The sequence below is a fragment of the Erigeron canadensis genome, chromosome 6, assembly GCF_010389155.1.
Source record: "Erigeron canadensis isolate Cc75 chromosome 6, C_canadensis_v1, whole genome shotgun sequence".
NCBI classification, from domain to species: Eukaryota; Viridiplantae; Streptophyta; class Magnoliopsida; order Asterales; family Asteraceae; genus Erigeron; species Erigeron canadensis.
In genome coordinates, this window is record NC_057766.1 from 4160880 (window position 1) to 4186461 (window position 25582).

The 25582-nt window shown below is 34.8% G+C and overlaps 2 protein-coding genes and 1 long non-coding RNA gene across 5 annotated transcripts; 2 read left to right on the forward strand and 1 right to left on the reverse strand.

The window, feature by feature from the left end:
• The first annotated feature begins 1351 nt into the window (after positions 1-1351).
• Positions 1352-2391, forward strand: LOC122604154. The gene is made up of 2 exons (XM_043777052.1): positions 1352-1894; positions 2026-2391. Exons 1-2 carry the CDS (start codon positions 1352-1354, stop codon positions 2389-2391), a joined length of 909 nt encoding a protein of 302 aa, XP_043632987.1.
• A 14044-nt stretch (positions 2392-16435) lies between these two features.
• On the forward strand, positions 16436-18593 carry LOC122603869. Of its 2 annotated transcripts, none has more exons than XR_006324507.1 (4): positions 16436-16698; positions 17057-17203; positions 17980-18242; positions 18327-18593. It is a non-coding gene; the product is annotated as an uncharacterized LOC122603869 (long non-coding RNA). The 2 variants fall into 2 exon arrangements; XR_006324508.1 differs by having other exon boundaries at positions 16440-16698; positions 18110-18242.
• A 1060-nt stretch (positions 18594-19653) lies between these two features.
• On the reverse strand, positions 19654-24862 carry LOC122605699 (DNA-directed RNA polymerase I subunit RPA12-like). Of its 2 annotated transcripts, none has more exons than XM_043778656.1 (5): positions 24316-24862; positions 24074-24229; positions 20186-20248; positions 20037-20096; positions 19654-19895 (listed from the first exon to the last, which is right to left on the reverse strand). In XM_043778656.1, the coding sequence occupies exons 2-5, from the start codon at positions 24194-24196 to the stop codon at positions 19776-19778; spliced, it is 366 nt and encodes a 121-aa protein (XP_043634591.1). In that variant the 5' UTR covers positions 24197-24229; positions 24316-24862; the 3' UTR covers positions 19654-19775. The 2 variants fall into 2 exon arrangements, with proteins under 2 accessions (XP_043634591.1, XP_043634590.1); XM_043778655.1 differs by having other exon boundaries at positions 24074-24232; positions 24316-24861.
• Positions 24863-25582: the final 720 nt, after the last annotated feature.

Below are 25582 nucleotides of genomic sequence, written 5' to 3' on the forward strand. Positions count from 1 at the left end.
TATTTTTGTAATTTGTGAACTTTTTTGTATATTGTTATAAAGTACCTATTTGGGTTTTTTTTTTTTAGTGAGTTGTAATTATATTTTGACTATTTTCGTTAAATTATAATAAGTTTTATAACATTTTTGTAAAAAACAAAATAAATTAAATTAGTTGTACCGGCCGGTATTAAATTAGATCCTCATATGTATGTGTATATATAGGTTTTTGATTTGAGTTTCTTTAGGTTTTTGATTAAATTTTTGTTTGGAGGTTTGTTAAATACAATGATGAAAAATGCAAAAACAACAAACTATAAGGACGAATTTTGCACTTGACCATAGGGACAAATGAGTGAAAAGACATATATGTCCCTCACGTGCACGTGCAAGGCACGTGAGGGGGTTAACGGATTCAAGAACGAAATGCAAACCACTGGGACGATTTTAGCCAAAAGTTAACGGCAAGGATGTAAATTGTTTATTCGAAAACACATGGACGAAAAAAGTACTTTGGCCAATTATTATAAATAAAAACATGTTTATCTAGTGTAATGATAAAGTTCTCAAGAAACATATATAATAAATTAATAACCCATGTATTAATAATAAAACATTATTAATTTAATAAAGCAAATATCAAATTACTAAAATTAAACTATAATACGATTCTATCTAATAAAACAAAATGACATTCACACTAAGGGCATGTTTGGTAGGGAGAAATTGAGTGAAATGAAATGGAGCAGAAAAATAAAATGTAGAGAAATAAAATTAGATGAGAAATTTAATGATCTCCTTTGTACTGAAAGAGAAATAACCGGAGAAATCTAAAAGAAATCAATTACGATGTTTGGTAACATAAAAGCAGAGAAATGAAAACGAGTTTTTTTTTCATGTGAGTTAACTTCACAACCTTCGAATTCTTGCAACAAAATATAATTTCATACTACAAAGAGAATTAACCTCAACCATCACTTTGTCATGGTAAACTGGTAACTACCATTCTATGTTTTAGTTGCTTGCTTAATATGGATGTTATAAGGCCCGTGCTTATAGCACTTCTGGTGTGCGTCCGACGTCGGGCCGTGCCTGGACGCTGGTAGCACGGCCTGCGTCTAGGCCGGCGTCCGGTGGTTACTTCCGTTTTTGAACGCAGCTTCGTGTGGTGGTGGTGGGTCCCTATCGAGTATACCGTTAATATTTAAAAAAAAACATTTTTTCCAAATTTTTTTCAAATCCAATGGCTAGTTAGCTTGTTTTTTTATTTTTTTTCCTACTCCTATTTAAACCACTTCCACACTATCATTTAAAATCACACTATCAAACATACATACTTCACTCATTTTCAAAGCAACACTACCCTAAAAAAATGTCTAATTCATCAGCATCATCCTCCTCTAGCTCTGATTACGAATTAACTGAATACGAATCAATCAATCGGGTTGTTTCCCAAATGAATGCAGTTTTCAATCCCGAGGCAATAGGCGCTTTTCTTAGTGTTATCTTTGACGAAGAAGAAAACCAGAGCCAAGAAGCTTCAAGTTCTTCAGCACCCAAGTTGACTAGAAGGGATCACCTTGGTGCTGCAAAACTTTTATACGATCATTACTTTGCGCCTAACGGCACTTACCTACCTGACATGTTTCGTAGAAGGTTTAGAATGCGAAAGGAAATGTGTATCCGCATAGCGCGAGATATACACTCCTTTAACAGCGTTCAACCGCTACCGAAGCACTTTCAGTTTTTCCACAAAGGGGCGATGGATGCTTCTGGTCGTTCCGGTTTTAACATTTTCCAGAAATGCACTTCTGCAATACGCCAGTTAGCGTATAGTTATAAGGCTGATGCTTTGGACGAGTACTTGGAAATGACGCAAGATACAAGGTACCAATGTTTAGCGCTTTCTGCAAGTGTGTGATACACCTGTATCGTGACGAGTACTTGAGAAGGCCAACAGAAGCAGATATCGAGCATTTAACTGTTAAACATGAGCAGGTTCATGGTTTTCAAGGTATGCTTGGTAGCATAGATTGCATGCATTAGGAGTGGAGGAACTGTCCGGTGGCATGGCAAGGGCAGTACACGCGAGGCGACAAGGGGCATCCCACAATCATACTTGAAGCAGTTGCTTCATATGATTTGTGGATCTGGCATGCTTACTTTGGCCCTGCTGGTTCGAACAATGACATCAATGTCCTCAACGAATCAGATTTGTTCGACGATTTGCTTCAGGACAGGGCTCCTAAAGTAGAGTTTTCGGTGAATGGCCACCGGTTTGGAAAGGGATATTACCTAACGGATGGTATTTACCCTGAATGGGCTACTCTTGTGAAGTCTTTCAAGTGCCCGATGGACCCGAAAACCACCAAGTTCAAGAGATACCAAGAAGCTGCAAGGAAGGATGTCTAGCGAGCATTCAGGGTTCTTCAAGGTCGTTGGCAGATTATTGAACAATATGCGCAGCCATACAGTACCAACAAGATAAAACATATCATGTTATGTTGTGTGATTCTGCACGACATGATCGTTGAAGATAACGGGCGCGCAATTATAGAGTTTGAAGAAGAGTTGATAGCTAATGTTGTCCTCCCAACTCGCACGTGGTCTGAAAGGTGTTCAACACAGCTTCGTATGTACGGGGAGTTGCGCGATAAAAGGACTCATCATGAACTCCGCAATGCTCTGATTGAACATGTTTGGAACCTCCCGGAACGCAGCCGTCAACGTTGATGCGTAGTTCTTTATTTCCTAATAATGTGATTTTTCACAATTTATGTTTTTTAGTTTAATTTTTAAGTTTTAAAATAAATGTAATGTGTTTTTTTTTAAAAGTTTTGGAATGTGTTTTTTAATAATAAAATGTGTTTTAATTATAATAAAATGTGTTTGTTTAATTTTGTAAAAAATAAAAATGAAATAATATAATAATGAATGAATAGTGTTAGAAGTGGGGGTTATAAGGAGGGGTGTGTCTTGGTGTGTCTAGAACAGAGAAAAACTGATGAATAATGTTAAAAGTGGGTAGAAGTAATTCCTTACAATGAGAGGCCTAGCAACGTAATCATCAACCATACCAGCCCAAACACAAATATGATGAACTTGAAAAAAAAATAATTAACGAGTCACTTGGCTAAAAACTTTTGAAACTAGAAATGAATCTACCATGAGCAGACCGAATCAAAGTTTTCAACTTAAAAACCCTTGCAAGTTGCAATTCATGACCATCATCTTCCTTGATCCTTCTGATTAACATTTCAATAACAAAACAAGAAATATCTCAAAATTTAAAAGCTAATAACAATCATCAACTCATCATAATGAATTAATTTAGTAATAATAATAATAATAATAATAATAATAATAATAATAATAATAATAATAATAAAAATAACAACCAGTTCAATTAAAATCTCTATAACGTCATGATCGATCCCAGCTCCGAGCCTCCGATGACGAGATCTTTCTGTCTCCCTTGTTGATTATATAGAAACTTGTTTCAGTTACTCATCGATCTATGCGTGCGAGAAAGATGTTCATGATGGTGTCGGTGATGGACTGATGGTGGTGGCCGGAACTGTATTGAGTTTCCTTTTCCGGTGACATGTTTTTTAGGCCCGTGGATTTGTAGTACGATCTAGTTGGCAAGCGAAACAAATAAATTCAAAATGAGGAACTTAAAAGATAGATGTGATGACTTAATTTAAGAAAGAAGGAAAGCTTGATATCTGTGATTATGAAAGAGGAGGGATCTTTTTAAACCAAGGGTGACGACCTTTTACCGAAAAAAAAAAGAGGGATTTGGTTTCAAGGCTTTAGTTAAAAGGCCTTTTAGAATGTGCCACTGACGTGATTTGGTTTATACATTATTGCTTTGAAGGACAAACAAAGGAGAAATATTATCTCCGTGTTTTATTTTTTGCCTATGAAATAGAGAGAAATCCATTTCCATGGCAAAAGAGGAGAAATACAATTCTATGTAAATGGTTTTCTCGAGAAATTCATTTCTCCGTGTTCCTTAATTCACTAACCTACCGAACAATGGAAATAATTTCATTTCCATTTCTTTAGACTCGACTCCTCTTACCAAACATGCCCTAAAAATTACATTACGCTAGTCAAGGTACCCAATCCATCCCAATATTAAGTGTTTATAATAAAAGTATATGCACTAATAGAAATATATAATCATTATTAGATTAAATCCGTCCGTTGGACGGTATCATTATAATAATCAAGCATAAATATTATAATTAATAGATAATATATATTATTTTAATACTGTATACCATTGAAAACTATAATATAATAAATTTATTAGAAAATATTTTAATAAAATGATTATTAAATATTTACAAATTTTATATTACATGGTGTCATAACCACACACACACAAAAACATCAAATTGACTACTTTGAAAGTAGAAGTTCCACACGACCACACATGACCTTGAAATCTTGAATAAAGCAAAGGATAAAAATGAAGTGTCATTGATCAGGATACATACAATATGTATATAGTCTTCTATGTAATCTTTGGCATTTCGTTTAGCAACTTGTAAACCTTTACACCTTACACTGTAAAAAATTTATATAGTCTTTTATGTGCCTGAGTAATTTAGCCATCTGTTCCTTGCTAATTAGATTCCTGTATTTTAAGACCACAAAATGCCTGGACTCTACATGCCCTTAAAAAACATAAAATCCAGATAATTTAACACATGAGTTTTATACAAACAGCTCAATTCAAACATAAAATAGAGATCTTGAAAAGACCTTGATTTCTTAGCGGCCATCGAATCTTGTTCCCCCCCTCATCTGTCGAGCAATCTGCTCCAATTATTCCTGTAGTCATCATCAAGAGTCATTAGACTATGAAAACTGAGAAAGGGTGTTGGTCTTTTTGGCAGAGACAAAAGATAAACGCATACAAAGTCTGCCAAACTTTCTAACAAAATCATTTCTATCCATTGACTAGAGAGTCAAACTTGTAGTAATTAACATAACAGGAGCCATATCCACTTTTCTTAAGAAACCCAAACCCCATAAATCAATTATAATCACCATCTTTACATCTAACCTGTCCCAAAACAAATCATGCCATCCTTCTAACTGCAATCACTTCCTTTACCCATATTGACCTGAAATCTACCACATTGCATTATATCAAATTGCAAAAAATCTAAAATGCTTTTAATGAATTTCCACCCATCTCCGATATTAAAATTAAACCTCTCATCTCTTGTAAAGCATATTACCATCTGCCATTGGCCTGATACATCATCCACTCCATTTTCATACAATATACCATTTGAAACTCTTATGTAACATGCAGTCAACATTTTAACTCTAAAATCCATCCACCCCACTCCAAACCAGTAAGTGATAAAAAAGAAAAAAGAAGCGAAGTCTCTTTTATAAAAGAAAAGTAACAGGGTCGAAGTATAAGTCAGCAATAATTAAATTATGCACGTTTTGATCATCAACAGTAAGCACCCCAACAGAGTCAACATGCAGCCCTTTAGGTAATGTATATCGCTTGCCTTATTTTTTCCGAGTTTGCGTCTTTGGCAGATATTGAGATTATCTGTAATTCAAGCAGCTATTACATAGAGTGCTAGAGATAATGATCACACACAACTGCAAAATTATGTCATTCCAAGTTCAAAGAATAATTGTGTTCAAAATGGAGAAAGTAAGTAGTAATTTACAGGCTGAAATTTGATTGCACTTTTCAGCTCATTTCATCATTTTCTTTTTCAGCCGGCTTTGCAATGTTTGCGGTTGTCCCAAACGGACCCATTCGTATATAAGTAAACGGGTTTGAGATAAAATCAGCTTTCCATCGTAAGTATTGGTGGCTCGAGATGATCCATCAGTAGTTAAGGATAATAAAAATTTAGTTCTTGTGGCCTTTCTGGTCTTCTTTGCTTGAATATGCCAAAAAAACCTTATAGAGGTGGCAAATACAACCACAAATGAATGGACGATTCAGGCTATGTTTTCTCTTTTATGAGCCTAATAGGTAACATGAATAAATTCAATTACCAAAAAAGATGGTCAAATGGGTCGAACGGGACAGATGGGTCGATACTCACCCAAGGTGTATTCTAATGTTAAAAACCTCCTAAACCATTCTAGTAAAAGAATAAGTGTATTATTTAAAGAAAAAAATGTATACTCATTAACTCATATCTCACGCAATGGTTAACAGTAGATAGAAAGTGTTTTTCTAAAGCTACAATATTGATGATAAAATACCTGAAGAGCATGTGTTTCGTCATCTAAAAGTTGCTGCTGGACTTCTATGGGTTCAGCTTGGATTTCACTGGGGTCACTGGTCTCTATGGAGAGACATCAGCTGAAGTTTTCTCAGGAGCCCGTTTTGATTTTCTACTAGGCATAGCTTAATTAATAGGAAAAAAAAAAGAGCTTGATTAATAGCCTCTTGAAAAGGTACAGCTCTGACCTGAATACCTGATCAAAACTTTGATGTGACTAAATGAAGCTTGCTTAGCCGTGTATACAAACAATTTACCTCCATGAGAAATGTAATTACCTGGCTGAGCATCTCTTGTTCCATACAAGTTCTTGAATCTTGACTCTCCCACAATATCATCATCACGTAATCAAGTGCATGGGACAATGGTTTTTTAAGGGATCTTAGCATCTAAATCAACCAATGAAGAGATCCTCAGTCATTTCATGTGTTACTACTTCATTTCGGAAGTTAACCATCGCTACAAAAAACGTTCCTTCAGAGATCTTTGGATCCAAGTCAAGACAGCGGTGTGTTTGCCAGACACAAAGGGAAAATTCTTCCAAAACTGGGATTTCATATGAAGCTATACATTGATAGTTGCATAGTTGATTAATTGGGCTACATGCCTACATTAATACGGGTCTGCAAGGTAGTTACTACCATAAGTTTGGTTGCTTATATCAGAAAAGAACGTGCCCCTATTAAATAGTCATACCGAGGTAGTATTTGGCAGTCATGGAAGTGAAAATGATGTTATACCCCATTACACCCCACGTTTCTTTTTCTTTTTGGTCACCAGTGCATCGCGTAGCGCCTCCTTAAGGTGACTCTAAACTGTTGCTCACTGGCAAACAAAAATGAGCAATGTTAGGCACCAACCCTAAGTCCTACAGGCTTTGTGTACTTCAAAAAAAAAAGGGTAATTGGATGGGAACCACAGGCTTTGTGTACTTGTAATGGCAATATGAGTAACAACTTGGTTGCTCAGATTAAGATCAAGCGTTTGTTTGCCATTTGCTTTCATTGAAGGACTCCCAACATACGTCACATAACCAATAACATCTGGAAAGTCATAAATCAGTCAGGCAACATAAAGAATTCAGAACCACAGTTGCACAGAGTAGTAATGAACATTCAAATTCTGGTATTTGAAGCATGACACTCTATGAAACATAGCTTCAATAATCTATATTCAAACAGATTTACCAAAATTGATAAATTCCAAATACTGAAACTAATCTTCTTTACCTTAAATCAACTTCTGCCCCATATATATGCAATGTGTTATATATTTTATTATATATATTTACGATACTACGTGCGGTAATGTTTAATTGAGTTAATGAGGTTTCGAAATGTGTTTGCAGTGAAAGGAGATTTCAAGGGGCATGTAAAGATCCAATAATTGGATTATTCAGAAAGCATGATACCGGTTATACGAAAAACAAGGTATTCCATGCTCTTAATTAGTCGAGGTTAAAACTAATGATTCTGACCCTTCAACGCCCAATCAAGAGGTTGTTGAGGCTGCAACTGATGATTTTTTTCTTGGCTTTAGCCATCACACACATGCTAGTTAGGCTACAAATATGATATCATCCATTAAAGCAACATAGATACTCTTCTATGTTTTTACTTAGCCACTAATTAACAGCAACCACAAGATGATGGCTGCGAAATTGGAACTGCAGTAAGACGCTAGTTGAACGAGATAAGTGATTGAAAAACACACCTGTGGTTGAATTACTGTACGGACTACAACGCATATAGTAGCATACGGAACTTAGTTAGCAAATGTACTCAGCCCGTACCATCTTTCATAACTCTTGACCAAAAGGTGGACGCTCAGCTAGTTAAGATAAACACTAGATATTTGCAAATAATGGTTCCATACCCAGTGATCAGGTCAAATTCCTAAATGGATCAGAACGTGCCAATTTTAAAAGTATTCTGTATGTATCCATGTGAAGCTAGTCGGGTTGGCATGTTAACTTTCTTTTAAGTATCACTCTAAATTATGCACTAACGACAAAGGCTATTAAAAGAGACGGACACATTTGTTTTTATTCCTTCTATAAACACCTTAAAACTTAAAAGTCATCATAGCATCAAAAGGCAACGGAGGGAGAATGTACCTAAGCATAAGAAAGATACAGCCAAGATAGATGCTCTTGATTTCATATTAATTTTGGAAGATTGTACTTGTACCCTTCTAATATATTAATGAGATGGAAGTCATAGAACATCATCAGCTATAACATTATTTAAAATACCAAAATTACAAAACATAAATGCTCAGAAACTTGTTTGATCTACGAAATACCTTTTGTGCATGCCATAAGATAATTCGAGCCCCAGTAGCTTCTACATGTTTTCTAGCTAAAGAAAAGAAAATTGATATCCATCCCAACAAATCAATCGTAACTCGCCCGGAAGAAAGCTAGGTTCAGATGAAGTGAAGTTACAGCTAACATTCAAAAATTCTGCACACTTTCAAAAACAACAGCCCTGAAATGGCATTCTTGGACTTTCCATGGTTCCTCCACGACTATAACTTCGATTGCTGTTAGTTTCTGCAACAACGAGTAAAGCAGTGATCATACTAAACTCAGTATTTGTATATCCTAAATCTTTCTTGTAACTAAATCATGGATTTTGTCGGTTTGCCATAGCCTGCTGTTTGGAAAGTTCTCATGAACTATTTGTCTGCCCAATTCCTGTATGTGATCACGAGGGATTTCTCAATTAGTAAAAACCAAAGCTATCGAGTATTCTGGTCGCATGTTCTTCAACTTTTCCCTTAAAAAACAAGCAATATCCAAAAGAATTTCTTTCCCAGAATCATCAAGCCCGTCAAAACTTAACTTGAGTGTCTCGAAAATATCACTATGTAGTTTTTCTTGCTAATCTGTTTAAAGCACTTTCCCACACACCCACAAGCCCGTCAAACTTAACTTGCTGGATCACACCATTAAAAAACACAAAATAACAAAACATATATACGATACGTCTCTAGCAAAGTGAGTATGCTTGCTGGAAAAAGAGTTGAAGCACAAATTAGACCAACAATCAACAAAACAATTAGATGTAAACAAAGTAATTGTGCATAATGTTTACAACGAAGTGAGATTCTACTTAACTAATGCTAAACATTGGATCTCACAGACAAGAAAAGCATGAAAGTTGTACTCGAATCTCCAAAATTTTGCTTGCAACTTTCAGAAGTCCTCTATTCAAATGCACACTTTGCAATATAGTAATTGTTGGAGAATCAATTACTATAATCTCAATGACCAAGCAACAGTAGTGTTTACATGTAGGAATACACAGAAAAGAAACTATCAAATACATAGATTCCGATATTAGTGATGCTTTTTGATTCTGGCTCATAAATAGCAAGTTCATGTTCATTATGATAATTATCTTCATTGTCAATCTCCACATCAATTATGGGTTCACCACTCTTTCGGAATCCCAATTCTGTACGTATTGATGTATCAGGTAAGTTAATGGAGTATAGCTTATTAAAGGATCTAGTACAGCCATGCCCAATAATCATCTGCCATACATGAAAATTTTTTGTGGAGTTGAAATTTCCATTGAACTTAATTAACTCGAGAATAGCAAGAGACTCCCTTAGGTTAGATACACGAATATAAGCATGACGGTTGAGTGCTAAACAATCAGGGAGGTTTACTTTGGTGAATTCTTCACTTGTCAAATCAAATGACATTATTACTTTGTGAAACCTAAATCCATCAATCCAATCAGAGGCATTCCAATATATAACCCCGTCTACAACTTCCCGATGAGATCCAAATAGAATCGATTTATTTGGAAGATTGCCATTTAACGGACTTCTCCTCCCGAACTTAACGTAAATACCTCAAATTGGGTATTTGCATCATGTTCTCCAAAACGAAGAACATATGTGGTCTTGACAAGCTTAGGATCAAGGGTCCGAGGACAAACGCCAAAACCAACAATAGTCCAATACTGCGGTTTGTTGGGGAAATTTGAGATAACAAACAAAATAACCGGATATAATCAATCTTTGAATGCACGTGATCGCTTTCAGATTGAATCAATTTGGCGGTTCACCCAAACTATTCAATCGGATACAATCAAAGATTAAGACTTTTCTGTGTGGATGTGTTTGAGAGAAAAAGAACCAGAGAAAGAAAAGAGAAGGAAAAAGAATGATCAGATCATAACTGCCTTTTAGGCCCAATAACTGCCTTTTAGGCAGTTAATTATCATGTTTCGAATTTGGCAAATTTAGTCCCTCGACCCCAGCCAGGGGCTATGCCCCTTGGACCCCCCTCCCAGGGGCGCTGCCCCCGGACCCCGTATAATAAATTCAAATAGTCGTGCACTCCACACCTCCAATCCTATATGATGTATTATTATGACGTTACTGATCAAACAAGTTAACCCCAATTACATTAAAATATCCAACACGGTTCGGGTAACACATTAGGCACAACAGTGGCAACCGTTTTTCTGATTACCGGATTCCAGATAACAGCGATACCCGTTCTGTTGACGTACAAGCAAAACAAGCCATGAGAAGTACCTACTACCCTTGTTTCATCAAAAAAATTGTTACCTGAATCGGGGGGAACAAACACCCTACGCTTTCGATGTGGGAAAGTTTCATCATCGACAACGGACATATATTCTACCTTTTGATCACGGCGAGGTTTTGTTCTTATGAGTAGACGACAATTCGCCTGATGATGAGTGTGGCGGAGGGTATGAGCAGTAACAAAATCCTTGCTATCCATCGCAGACTTCCATGCTTTTGACACCGATCGGCACCGAATCACTGATTTTATATCAGGGATTCTTTCAATGACTTCCGTTTGGATTTCAAGAGGGATGTTATCCAACATGTTGATTCCGTTTGGGGAGCAGGGTTTGGTTGTCCGATTAAGTAGTGCTTGGTTGTTTCGAAAAATAATTGAGAGTAATTTGGTTGGGTTGGGCTTGAATATATATATTTTTATACTTTTAAAGTTCTGTCTTTAATTTGTTTTGGTTATTACTACCCGCGTCAAATATATAGTTTTTACAACATTTCAGTTGAAGAATTAATACATGTAACAAAAAAAAATACTTAAACGTTAAATGTAAAAAATATACTTAAAAAGAAATTGAGATATTAAAATGTAAATACTAAATGTTAAATCGATCATATCAAGGTTGAATAATATATTTATATTAAATTTTAATTAATTTTAATATTTATTTGATAGAATATATTATTGGATATATATTAGTTATTATTCTATCAGATATATATTAGCTATTATTATTTATTTATTATATTAAAAAAATTTTGGGTAAAAAGTGTAAATTTGTGATGGAAAACAAAAAAGTGTAAATTAAATGCAAAATTAAAAACAAGATTCAATATTAAGAAATCGTGAATTGTGATTGGTCAATAAATTATTAGAGTAACTGTGTTTTAGTATAGTTGATATATCGTATTTTATACTCATTTTCCACGGTTTAGTTAGTTGTTTAAGTAAGTTTTACGAGTCGTTTTCCTGTATATTTGGTGCATTTATGGTATTTGTTAGCGTTTCAGGAATTAACAGGTACTTAAGCGATAATCTGAAGAAAACGAAGTTTTTAGAGTAATATGAGTGCTTACGGATGTTTTACGAGGCACAAGAACGAAGATTAGAAGCTGGTCAAAGAAAGTCAATGCTAGTCAATGCAAGTCAGCGGGAACTGCGGCGCAGTTTGGTGAGACTGCGACGTAGTTGTACCATATACAGCCAAAGACCAGTCAACGAAAGTCAAAGTCAAGAAAGTCAAACATGAGACTGCGTCGCAGTCTCGGACTGCGACGCAGTATATGTCGAACCTGAACAAATTTTTAGAAAGTATAAATAGCTTACTAAAACATTCTTGAAACCCTACCCTTCACTTTTCAGTCGACTTTTGCAGCCTTTGGAGCAGATTTTCATCCAATTATTCTCCTTCAAAGAACTTCATTACGATTGGATCAATTCCATTATTCGTTTTTCAATTCCTTGTATTCGATAACGATGAATTCTTTCTATTTGATTGGATATTCATATTTTAATATGAGTGGCTAATCGTCTTGTCATCCATCTTGATGGAGTGAGATAATATGTAAAGATTGCACTATTTCAAGTTGATTTAATTTAACGTTGTGTCGTGATCTTAATCTATTGATTCTTTGTTATTTAATTATTAATTGCGAATAGTTTTTATACAAACTTAGTGGCAACTAGGGTTGGGTAGAAGTTATTTTGATTGCTTGGTTAGAAGCGATTGGTTCTATGACGGGTACGGTAAAAGGTAATTAATAATTAATAAGAGTTAACGGGTTAATGGTTGGGTACAATCAATAGACACAATTGTTATCTGAAATGACCAAAACCATTGTTGAATTAGGGAAGTTATAAAAAGCCGTCTCGAGGTACCGGTCTTAATAATGGAACTAGTTTAAATAAGAGAGTCAAATGAAGTTGTTAACTTGACGGGTACGGGGTTGGCGATTAATTTGAGTCTCGGCTATTCAATCAACTAAATTGAATTTGAACTTCATCAAATGTGCAATCTTAACATGTTGTCGAGCGAAATCAAGATGGGTGACCTTTAAATTATTGTTTTAAACAACCAAATTTTCTTTCGATTAATCCTGAGGGATTACTGACTTTTCTCACTGACTACTTGCAACGTGGCAACTAGGCCACAACCCCCCCCCCCCCCCCCCCCCAATTTTACTTAAATCACTTAATTTGCTTATAATAGTCCTTGTGAACGATCTCGGCTTACCAGTTTTTACTATACTGCATGCGATCAGGTACACTGCCTGTGAGTGTGTAGTGGTCAGTATTTCGGTAAATCATGTTTATAAATTTCATTACTAGATTTCACACATCAATAGTAAAAAGATTTCTTTTGAACTTTGAGTTCCGTTCTTCATGTTGACTTTTATGAAAATCTCTCTATATAACTAAGAGATGATATGTTTTTTCCTATGTGCCACTTCTATTCTCATTCCAACTAGGCTTTTTGCTTATGTGACATTTTCTCGATAATTTTAACATTTTTTTCTTTATTTATTGACATTAAAATTTATATTTTTTAGTGCTCATCTGGCACTTCATTTGCCACGTCATCATTTGTCTACGTGGATATTTTCTTAACAATTTTAAATAGGAAATAAAAGAGCCAAATACAAGATTAGAATTCATGATCTCTAACTTTTAATATTATGCACAAATCATTTGATATAACATAGGATTTGTTTATATTTTGCAAACTACGGTAAATATTCATTAAATATTAACATTTATTAAAAGACATGGATAATATATTGTCGATCATTGTAACTTATCTCTTTCTATATTTCTTTGTATTTAATTCTTTTTGTACGTGGAATATAACTTAATTTAATATAATATAAAACTAGATTATATTGATAATTACATCCAATATTTTACTAACCGATTATATTCTCAATGTTAAATTAGATATTTACTTTATCAATTTCACACATATATTTTTGATATTTAAATCTATATTTGTAACTTATCTCTACATAACTAAGATTCCGTATTTCATAATATAAGTTCAAAGATAATTATCATTGTTTTAAATGGGTTTGTTTATTATATTATATTTAATTAATATAGATCATAAAAATGATTTATAAATATTTACGTTTCATTAGTCATGCTTTGACATTTTTGATATATATTATATATTTATAAATTATAATTTTATTATTTGCATCAGTTATAAATTGATTTCTTTTTTTTAATATTATCATAAACTATGAACAATAATGTAATTTTCAATTAATTTTAGTTTATGTTCTCAGTTACCTTCACACAACGTATGGGTTTAATCTAGTACTCAATAAAGTGTGACGACTATGACTCTATGACCACATTACAAAATAATAATATTTTTTAATAGGTGTGGATTACTCGTAACACGCAGAGGGTCTAGCATATATTGTTTTAATCGGGTCTACACTAGAGACCCTCAACTCCAATACCTACTTCAACTAAAAGGCACGACATTTTATTGGGATAAAACTTTATTCTCTCTGCACTCAACCTTACTTCTGAATGACTTTTTGTGAAATTCCTTAAAATATTTTTTTCCATTTCTCGAACTTGAGATTTCCAGCATGTAATATTGGTGTTTAACCACTGAACGATAATGGTACTACCAAAATAATAATTTGATCCATAAAATACAAAATAATCGTTTCAAATTAACCACAAAAGTGTTCCATAAATCACATATAGTTATTTTATAAGATAATTAAAATTTTGATTTAAATAATCAATGAAAAACCGTTTCAAAAATGAATTATTTTTGAATTACTAGCTTTTAGAAAGTTTAATGATTAATCCTCTTAACAAAATAGCCTAAAAATCCCTTTAATTATTGGGTGATGACATATGAAAAAATCAAAGGGCAATATTAGGAAAGAAAATTAATAGTACCACATGTCATCTTTTGAGTGTGTTAGGACTTAGAAGATATTTTAGCTATTTTGGTAAGAGTATTAGTCATTTTCCTTTAAAAAAAAATCCTTTAATACAATTATTTTGGGTGCTCCAAAAGACAAATTTGGGTAGTTGTATTAGTCGGTGGAAAAGAAACCCATTTGTTCCAACCAGAGGAGCTTTAATCTTCAATGATTTATCGTGATCTTGTTAGTGGAGGATGTTGTCATTACTATATATAACAATTCAAAAGTTCGGTGATGTGAGGAAAGCTACAGTACCTAGCTCCTCCAATTATAGCCTGTCATCTGCTTTTTAATACTATTTTACAAATTACCTCTATATACAAACACATAGGCAACATGTACAACCCATCAAATCTAACATAACCACCGGGAACAATTTCTTTAGGTTTTGCCCAAAACTTTTAGTTTTTTTATATTTGCCCCCTTTACAAAGGGGTAAACAACAATTACAACAAATACCAAGGGGTAAGCAACAACTACAACAGATACTCTAAACAACAATCTAAGACAGCCACCACCAAAGTCCGCCACTTCGCCGCCCACTGTTTCCCGTTTCCTGTTTCCCGCAGCCGCCTTAATACACACACAAACAACTGGGTCTTCAACTACCGTGACAACATCCAGCGGAGGTAACAATCATCGTAAGAACCACAAGTTCTGCAACGATATCATCAATATGTAGCATGACTTACAACTGCCTACACTTCCATTTGTCATGAACAGTAGCCACCCCCGGTAACATGAAAAAGAGGATGGCAGTTTTCTAACCACTAAAAAAAACCAACCACACGAGGTTGTGGTTGTCATCCCACCGGCACCACCAATCGGGTCCAACGGACAACGATCTCTTACACGCCTTTATGAAGTGAATATTAAAAGATCTTACATGGCTTTTCATTTTGAAGATTGTTTTCTTGAATAGAAGATTGTTTTCTTGAGTGAAAAAATAAATTTTAGATACAAAGAAAAGGTTGAAAGCACAAAGAATCAGGGAGTGTGAGGGAAAGTGAAAAGAATAGTAATCTTTTTAAGTGGACTTTCTCAATGTGGTAAGCCAACAAATAGTAACGTGTCATCTTTTTTCTTTTTTAACATCACGTGTCACTTTTATGAAAAATCTATGACAAATGTCAAAGTTTAGTAAACACCATCAGGGATACTGACAAAAAGATTTGATGTACAATCTTTGATGTGTATGGTATAAGTGTTGGAATGACTATAGTAAAATTACTTAATGTAAATTGTTTTCCTCTTTAACGATAAATTAATTGCAAACACTAATAGCTGAGAAAAAAAAAAGTTTTTAATGCATTAGTACATTTTGGATATTTGGTGTGAGTGTGTTTTCCTCTTAATTATAGTAGTTTTATATATACATCTTTTAGATAAATAAAAGATAGTTTAATTATATACAAGTCATATGTTCGTGTAATGCGACGCCGAGGATGATGACGACGACAGGTGGTGGCAGTGGAGGTGGCGGTGGTGTCGAAAGCAGTGGGGGTGACGGGTGGTACGGCGGCAATGATGGTCATATTAAAGTAATTTACGATATTCACAGTTTATTAATATGTCAAAGCCCGCAGCGAAACGCGGGATACAAAAATCTAGTATATAACAATTCAAATTTGGATTCGGCTCGGTTAGGCGGTGGTCGGCTTAGTTACAACAGAAACGGCCTTGTTGGCTAAGAAGAGCCAATCAAGTATTTACATCTCATCTTGCTATACTCATTAAAAATCCGCCCCCCTCTGCTTCCCTATCTGTTCTAATATCACACACAAAGATCTATCCACACACCAACACAACGAGCTTCATTCAAAAACCCTAATTTTAATGAAGCTCTCGATCCCCTGTTAATTCTGATGAAGATGAAGACCGCAGCGCCACTGCTGATGAACCAGTCGATGATGAAAACGATGAGGTTTAAAAAAACTTTTTTTTTTGGTAATTATAAAGTATGTTAGTTTGGGTGATGTGTATATATAGGTTTTATGAAATATTCATTTGGGTTTTAGTTGTAATATCAGCCTGGAATCTATAATTTTTGCTTCTTGTAGTTATTACCGAAACATATAAATTGTGATATAGCTTATTGGATGGCATTAATTATCGTCACAACAGTGATTAAAGATGACCTAATACAACTTTTCTTTCTCTTTGGCTTCTCTTTTCTCTTTTATGTTGGTCTAATGAACTCTTATACATATTTTGATTGCGCTAATTAACACTGATTTCATTATATTAACTTCTTACTTTATTTTTATTTTCTAATGTTGAAGGATTATGCTTCAAGGATGGAGATAGATGATTCAATCAACTATTTGATTAGAGGAAATACTATCGATGGGCCCAAGTGCGTAGCCTCAAGTTTTGATGATAGTAAGTGAACCCATTTATGAAGCTGAGAAAAGGGACAATGACACAAGGTTAGTAGTAGTGCAGATCTTGAGTTTCTTTAAGACTCTAGATTCAAAGGTAATTTGTAAATTTTTATGTTTCTATAACGGGGAACTAAGAGTTTTCCACATCATATCCAATTTGTAAATAAATTGGCTAGATATAAATTACATATTGCAATATTAGGCACAACAGGTGGGGATCGAATAGTTTAATCTCCAATCGGGCTTCAGCAGAGGATCTTATATGTGGTGGTACACATGTTATAATTTTGTTTCGGCTTCTCTTCCTATATCGCACACATATATACTAACCCTGACACATGGACATGATGGGTACACGTGAAAAGATAGAAAGATAGGCTGCTTGGCTAGATATTGTACAAAATAATCTGACTTATATTATAGTGAATAAGGAGATTCTGTGATATGTGTTTGGAGCCAGAAAGAAATTTATGCATGATAAATTCAGGATCTATGGCGGTTGTTGGTAAAAGTCATGGTTTGTATTGCTTTACGCCTCACGATTAGTTAGTTTTGTTGTTGTGACCAGAAATAACCCAATTTTAAGTGAGTTAGAGTTACTACTATTAATAATAAAACCCAGTAGTTTGTCGACATACAATGGGATTAATAGTTGTAGACGAGAACCTTTGCTTATAGTTTAGTCTGTACTGTGTTGCATTTTATTCGCAATTTATAGCAAATCGATATTTAAAAGTTGTTGTTCTTGATAAGCAAAAACGCCAACTACTGTTTTGGCTGTGTTCACTAATGTTATTAATTTAGTCTGGGATCTTTTGCAGTTGTATTTCGTGTTGTTTGGAACTCTTTCGGATCACTTTGGTTGTTATCAAGACCCATTTCAAAATTTTCTACATTCGTTTAATATGTCCTTATATTTTGTACTTCTTTATGTTTGATTTTTCACGTCAGATGGTCTGCTCATAATTAGGTTCAGACTAATTCAGAAGCTGCATGATAGGCTCTTTTCATTGTGTTTTCTGCCATTTTTCCATGTCGAGTTTCTCTACGAAAAAATAAAATACCAAGTTGTAAGCTCCTTCCAGTAAGTTACAAAGTGGAACTGATTGCAACAAAATAGTAGAGGATATATTGCTATGAGCTACTTATTGTTTGTTCTTTTTTGCAGGCCTCATTGATTAGAGACATAATGCGGCATCTGTGGACATGGCCGATATCGAATGTAGACGTAGTACAAGACAGCTGCTCTACATTATAAAGATTAGAAATTTCAGGAAACCACATTGACCTCTAGAGCAAATTTAGTAGCGTTACTATTGAATCTCGCAAAGTATATGTTAACTATTCAGAGTGAATTGCTTACGACCCGCAGCGAAGCGCGGGCATCCCCACTAGTTCTTATCTTTTTAAAATGTTCAAAATGCGTTGAGACTAATGAGGTTGATTATCTTTGATCTTGGCCCGGGGAGCATCCGCTATTGCCATAAGCTAAATAGCTCTCTGGTAAATAAACGCAAATATGGGTGGTCCACGGTCTCTTCGCAATCTGGGCATGTTAATTTCTTCTGCTGACTTCCTGGTGAGTTGAAAGCCAGCTCTCCGGCCGAAAACATTGACTTTGACTGGATTGATTATGAAAATCGCTATAGACCCAAAGTAAAAGGTAATGAATATGAATTGGATCGCTTTAACCAAAAATTTAGTGTCGTGTCATCCGGCCCAAGTCCAGGCGTGCATCATTTCTGTCCGAAGTGCAAGTTTAGAATCGCGACTAAAGTTAAATCAATAAATTTGGTTTTCTGTTTTATTATCAATTTACCATTATTTGAAGTAGAATCGATATGATTAAGTAGCAACAAACATAGCTTATAACCATAATTTGAAGCTAATGGTCGTCTTTTATGTTGTCGATCGTCAATAAAGAAACGACTAATCTGCATCGTCTCTTTATCAAACACAGTTATTTTTGTTGAAAAGATAGTTTTGGTCAGCTTTTTAAGTATTATTAAATGGACTTTTGGCTTAGACCTGCATGGACTTCAAACTATTTTGGGCTCAACAATGATCTTAATAACTTAACACACTAGTATTCTAGTATTCTTTCTTTTCTTATTCCCCCGGATGTGTGGTTTAGCACTTTAGCGGGATAGCCTTTTGCAAGTCCGACCCTGGTATCAATAGAAATCACATTACTTTTTTTCAAAAAAAAAAACTTTTAAAATAATTGTAGCAGATCAACTGTACCTTGACATTGGGTTGGCGATAATGTGGTTTTAGCAAAAATGGTACTTAGATTTGACTAATTTTGTTTTCTAAGAGCTTCGAGGTACATGATTCAAGCTTTTTATATTTATATCAAAACACAAATCAAATGCCGACCCCTGCAAGAATATTGAGAAGTTAGCCAACTCTAGTTTGTATGACAAAAGACTTGACATTGACTAGATGGGAAAAAGGGCAAGCACCAAAATGGCAAAATCCACAATGCCCACAAATTACAGTGTTATCCATCAAGCCTAAACCCAAGTATAATGTTTCAATCAACAAAAGCAACGTTGGCGAGTTCTTCACAACTGGTTTAGTCTAGTGATGCCAAAAATAGATATATCTTTTTTGATCAACATAAAGAAAATTGCAGAAGCTGGGCAGTACATTGATCCATCATGTGTTGTCTGAAGTTGTGGCCATAGTTGGGACATTTATAAAACATGGTCTGACCATCATCAACAGATCTGGCCTGTTCATTTAAATAGAAACACACAATCAATCTATCATTTATCATAGTTGAGTATATGGGTTAAAACAAAACGCATTCATAGGTTTGCACTGTACAAGTAAATGATGCATACAAACAAAAAGGGGGGAATGTTGGGAGTACCTGTTGTGTGTGATAGTATACCCCCTTGTTTGAATACTTTGGACATGTTACATTATGATCCTATTGAAAAACAATCACCCACGATATAATAGTTAAATCTACGTGTAATTTTTAAAATATCAAATGTATGTAAAGTAAAATGCACTTGCCGTTGATCTCGTTCTTTCTCCATAAAGCTCGATTGAGGACAACCCCAAATCTCTTCTAATTTGCTGCAATTCAGATATAATGAAAGTTTAGGGAGTGTAATGTCAACAAAATGATATGATAAAACATTCAAATGATTTAAATATAAGTTTTGAAGACAAAAATGTATAAAAAAATGTTTTCGTATGTACATACCTCTTCACTTATGTATGTTATATTTGCCTTCCAATGAGCTCTGAAATAAGTTAATGTTAGACGTGATGAATAACTTTTTGGCTAATACGGTAAGAGAATAAAAAAGAACTTTGAACTTCTGAAGTATGGTCACAATATCAATACTAGATGAAGTGGAAAATTGTTAAACTCAATCTCAACATACAAATATTTAGGGGGTGCCTGGTAAGGGGTATTGGGGGGTAAGGAATGGAAAAGGTAATGAAAACTAATGCTTGGTAGGGGGTAACGAAAGGTAATCAATGCTTAGAAGTGGGTATTGGAGTATTACCCAATAATTTGAGGGGTAAGGTAATCATTCCTCCTCTTCTTCATTTGGACTCCTTTTTCTGCCCAGATCTGTTCGAATCCACCACTTGGTCCGACATCACCTCCAACATACAACACCACTTATCCTCCGACTGACGCCACTAACACCCCCACCGGCCACCTGCCGTTTGACGCCGCTAACACCCCCACCACCCATCCTCGTTGGGCTGCCGCTAACACCCACATCATCCATCCCTAGAGAGTTGAAAGCTGATGATGATAATGATGGTGGTGGTGGTTTTTTTGTTTCTTTTGGTGGTGATGGTGGAATGGAAAGATGTTTGTTGATGAATATAATTAATGTTGTTATTTTTCTGCAGATGATGAATACATATATATATGTATATTATGTTGTTTTTATGAAGATGATGAATATATTCATATATAGATATAGATATAGATATATTATATGTATATGTGTGGGGTGGTTGAAGATAGCTTATGAGAGAGAGAGAGAGAGAGAGAGAGAGAGAGAGAGAAGAGAACGAGATATACAAGCCTACGGGGAGTAAAATTATATTATATAATATATACAGTAATAAAAATAAATGTGGGGTATTGTTATCCATTCCTTTCCCTTACTCTTACCCTTACCCTTACCCTTTCCCTTTCCCTTTCCCATTCCTCAACATATACCAAGCACCCCCTTAGTATTTTTATCACATGCATGACTAGTAGAAAGATATGGCAATTGAGTTGGTTGCCATAAGTATCGACTCATTTGTGATTTATTTTACTGTAACTTTACTAATTTTTAACTATTCTTTCTTTCAGGATATTATTCTTTCACTTGGTTCCTGCTTCCTTGGATCGCCGGTGTTGAGAACTAAAATATGAAACATTTTCAGCTACTTAGACATTAGCCGTTGTAAATTTCCTACTTATACACTGCACTACTGCAGTAAATCAAATGAAAGTAGAAAAAGAAAATCAGAAATATCCATTGAGATACTTTTCAGTTCCCATATCATCCTTGTAGATTCAGATAAAAAGGACTTGTATATTATGTCAGATCAGAAAAGAAATAGAATCATACATTGAAATATATGCAAACTAATTGTGTACCATATACTGATTAAAATGTTCTGTGTAGCATCAAACTAATAATACCACTGGACATTAACGACTAAAAGCAACTATAAGAGATAACTTATCAGAATACGGCACGACGCTAACACAACTGGGTGCCAACTTAAAGTCACACGACTAAAAGTGCCTTTTTTACTCTCTTATCAGCGGCATTAGAGTCTTGCTAAGAGTAGCAGGTTACTTAATATATAACAAATTATAATTTATAAGGCCATCTAAAAGAGAAAATAAATGGAAGGAAATCAACAATGGGTTTTTAATAAGTTTTATGTAGATGCCGATCCACGTCTCAAAAAATACTGTGAAAACTAAGTGGTAGCAGAATGTTCTTGAGGTACAGCAAATACTGGCAGGTGCAAAACTGTAAATAACACGCCGCAGACTCCAACAGATAGGGGGCTCACATAGATGCACAGGAAAAAGGAAAAGAAGGGTTTTTTTTCATTTTGGTCCTAACTTTTTCGAATTATGATTTTAGTCAGTTATCTATATGAAAGTAATATATTATGTTGTAATGCAATTTCATCTGCAGGGGTAATAGTTACCGTGACAATAACGACAGTAGTCACCCAATGAATCTAAAACACTAATGTAATAGCAAAAGTTAAGATGTTGACTAAAAGGCACAACGAACGATTTAAGATGTATTTAACATCCCCGGCCAACCAAAGGCAGCCCATTGCATCCTCTCCTATTCGGAAGATCAATAATGATGCTCCAAATCGGTCACAATGCGTATATCCCATATGACCTCTCAACATCACTGCACAACCCTAACCCTTCCACCATCACCGCACAGCCCCAACTATTTCACCATTCCTGCACTGAACCAGCGTCCTTAACCCCACCACTGCAACCCCATTCTTGGTTGCTAAATTGACTGCTGGCAAAGGAAAAATAATAATTTTTTAGTGCTACTGATCAATGAATAGCCTAATGGGTTACTACTAACTATGTAATCTTAACACTAAGGTATGGTCAATTCTGATGTCACTATTAAAGTATTAAGAAATGTAAAACTAATACAATATACCAACCAAAAAAATTCCAAGTTTATTCAGCAATCAAAGAAACAATCAGCGTTTTGTCAAGTACAGAAGCTAACTTGTTGCATCAACCTCTTGTCATTGTCATATCATATGGCTCAGAATAATAAATGCTAAAGTTCGGGCAACTAGGGCGTACAGCGTACTAACTTCATGTGACCACTTGTCAATAGAACTCAAAGAATCCAGTGCCACATGGCATAGGTAAGGACTCTCTCTGAAGAGAACTTAGTTACTATAGAGTAATTAGGCTAGCCTATTGTGTGTCTCAAAAGACTCCCGGGGTCTGTATGCATAAGCTTAACTTAGCAAAACATTCCAAACCAAGCATTAACAGACATCGGTTTGGAGGAAATGCAGAGTGGAGATCTAATTACAGCCAGTTTACTAGTTTAAAAATGTTTTCCTTTTCCATCGGTTGTCCTCGCATAATAGTGTTGAGGGTTCAGATCATTGGTAGTGAGGCCCATTTATAGAATACATTCAATTACTCAGTTTTTATACTCACCTATATCTAGACTGTACTAACTTTGATCACTATGTTTATTCAACATCTGTGAACATTTATATTTCATCACACTCAGCATATAAAAGGAGTCCTTTGCTGAGGGAAGTGAACCTTATGGTAGTTTCATCATCACCCCAAGGGCTTAGAGGAGAAAGAAGGCAGGGTGGTTCAAAGTTAAAACAATGATCACAAAAAAGCCAAGGTGAAGAGAACTGTGAAATTTCAAGAAAGCTTTGTTATATAAATAATTCAGAGTAGTGAATCAGAAATAAAGATCATGGTTCAGGTACATTTGTTATTGCTACTCAACAAATAACTCATAACACCGACTATTATATGCGAAGTATTCAGAAAATATATCCTCTTAACCTGTTACTCTTATCAAGAAGACGAACTGATATGTTACCCACAAGAAGTGGGAAATAATATAGATAAACGAAACATAAGCTTTATATCAGAGAGAAATTGCGGGCAGATTTAAACTTGCTTTGTTTAATGATAACAAATCGGATATGAAAAATCCAATAGCATCCAATAATTGGCCACTTAACATACCTACTAGTTGCGGTGAATATGAGAGAGGGAATCGCGCAAAGGGATGAGGAAAGTCCCAACCCCCCGCTTTTATTTTGTACTTCAAATTAATGTGTAACACATAATAAAAATAAAAACAACAAGAAGTAAAAGATGAAAGAAGGAAAAACCTTGGGCCTTCTTTTTGAATTTGCAAAATTGGCAATGAACATACTTTCTGGAATTAAAAGAAAGCATGCTTCTTTGCTTCCACATCTCACAAAACAAGAAATCGTTTTGGTGCAGCTATCCATGATTCTTGTACCCAGTAATCTGGAGCCAAATTTCTGCTGAACGATTATATAATTGTGAATCTAATGTTTCAACAAACACGGCAGATAGAAATAAGTAGATATAGATATAGATTAGTTACCGAATCGATTAGTTGTTGGCAGAGAAGTGCTCGGGGTCGAACAAACACCCACCCCCAAGCTTAAAAGAAACTCATCTTCATAGATGAAACCATGTACTGGGAATACAATGTAACTTGTTGGATTGATTTCAGATTTCTTTCTACACTACCCCACATTTTTTTACAGGCAGTTGACCCGTTTTTTAACTTACACAGATTGCAAAAGTACCCTCCATGTCAAACCAGTCATTACGGAGAGTTGAATATATCAGTAACACAATTAAGCTCCATTTTAGGAATGAGTTCCCTGTCATTTAGAGTTGTGAACTTGAACACAGAACAATGACAATCATTTATCATATCCGGGTGCAAATATAAAATTTAAGTCTGATTAATAAGACTACGCAAACGTGTAATTTAGGATCTTGTTACATAGACCGAAAAATCATCCATGACCTTTCGTCATATCTCTGAAACCAAAGGTGTGCCACTATCATATAGACTTCATGACTATATGTAAAACCAAAGATATTATCGACCAATTTGAACATTTTTATTACTGTACAAATATCAACACATCATGAACTGAAAACCCTTACAAAGTATGGGCTGACTTGAAAAAAAATAGCTAAACGCCATTATAGTTTAATAAAATGGTCTGACTTAAGAAAATGACATGAGCTAAGAAGGACATATAATACTGGACACGAATATATATAGTAGAAAATAGTAAAGAAAGAGATATCAAGTTAAGAAGCTTAAAATTCATAGAGATAAAAGTCAACATATTTTTGCCCAGAAAAAAAGGAACTATAAACATAGTTAAGAATGACACAATATAGATTCAGTGAAACACAAATAAACTAATAAAGAAGCAATAGACAACACCAAAAATTACAACTAAATGTCAACCAAACAATATATACTATATGTATCTGGCATAGTGAGCATGACAACTATAAAAGAGTTACAGGACAAATTAGGCCAACACTGAACATAACAATTGAATGTCAACAGAATAATGGAAGCAGAACGTACCAAAACACACTTTTATAAACAAAGATTAAAAAAAACATTCATATTATAGCTAAACTAAACAGATCCACTCTTAGCATACAAATTTTAGTCAGCCTCAGAGAGAAGCGAGAGTATTAAATGAGTTTACGTTTACCCACTAAGACATATATGAGCAGTTTACAAATTGCAGCAGTCTTAGTTGTTACTGTATGATCCAAGCAACTTGTCGGATCGCTTTGTTTAATAACATAACCAAAATTCAAAAAAAGGC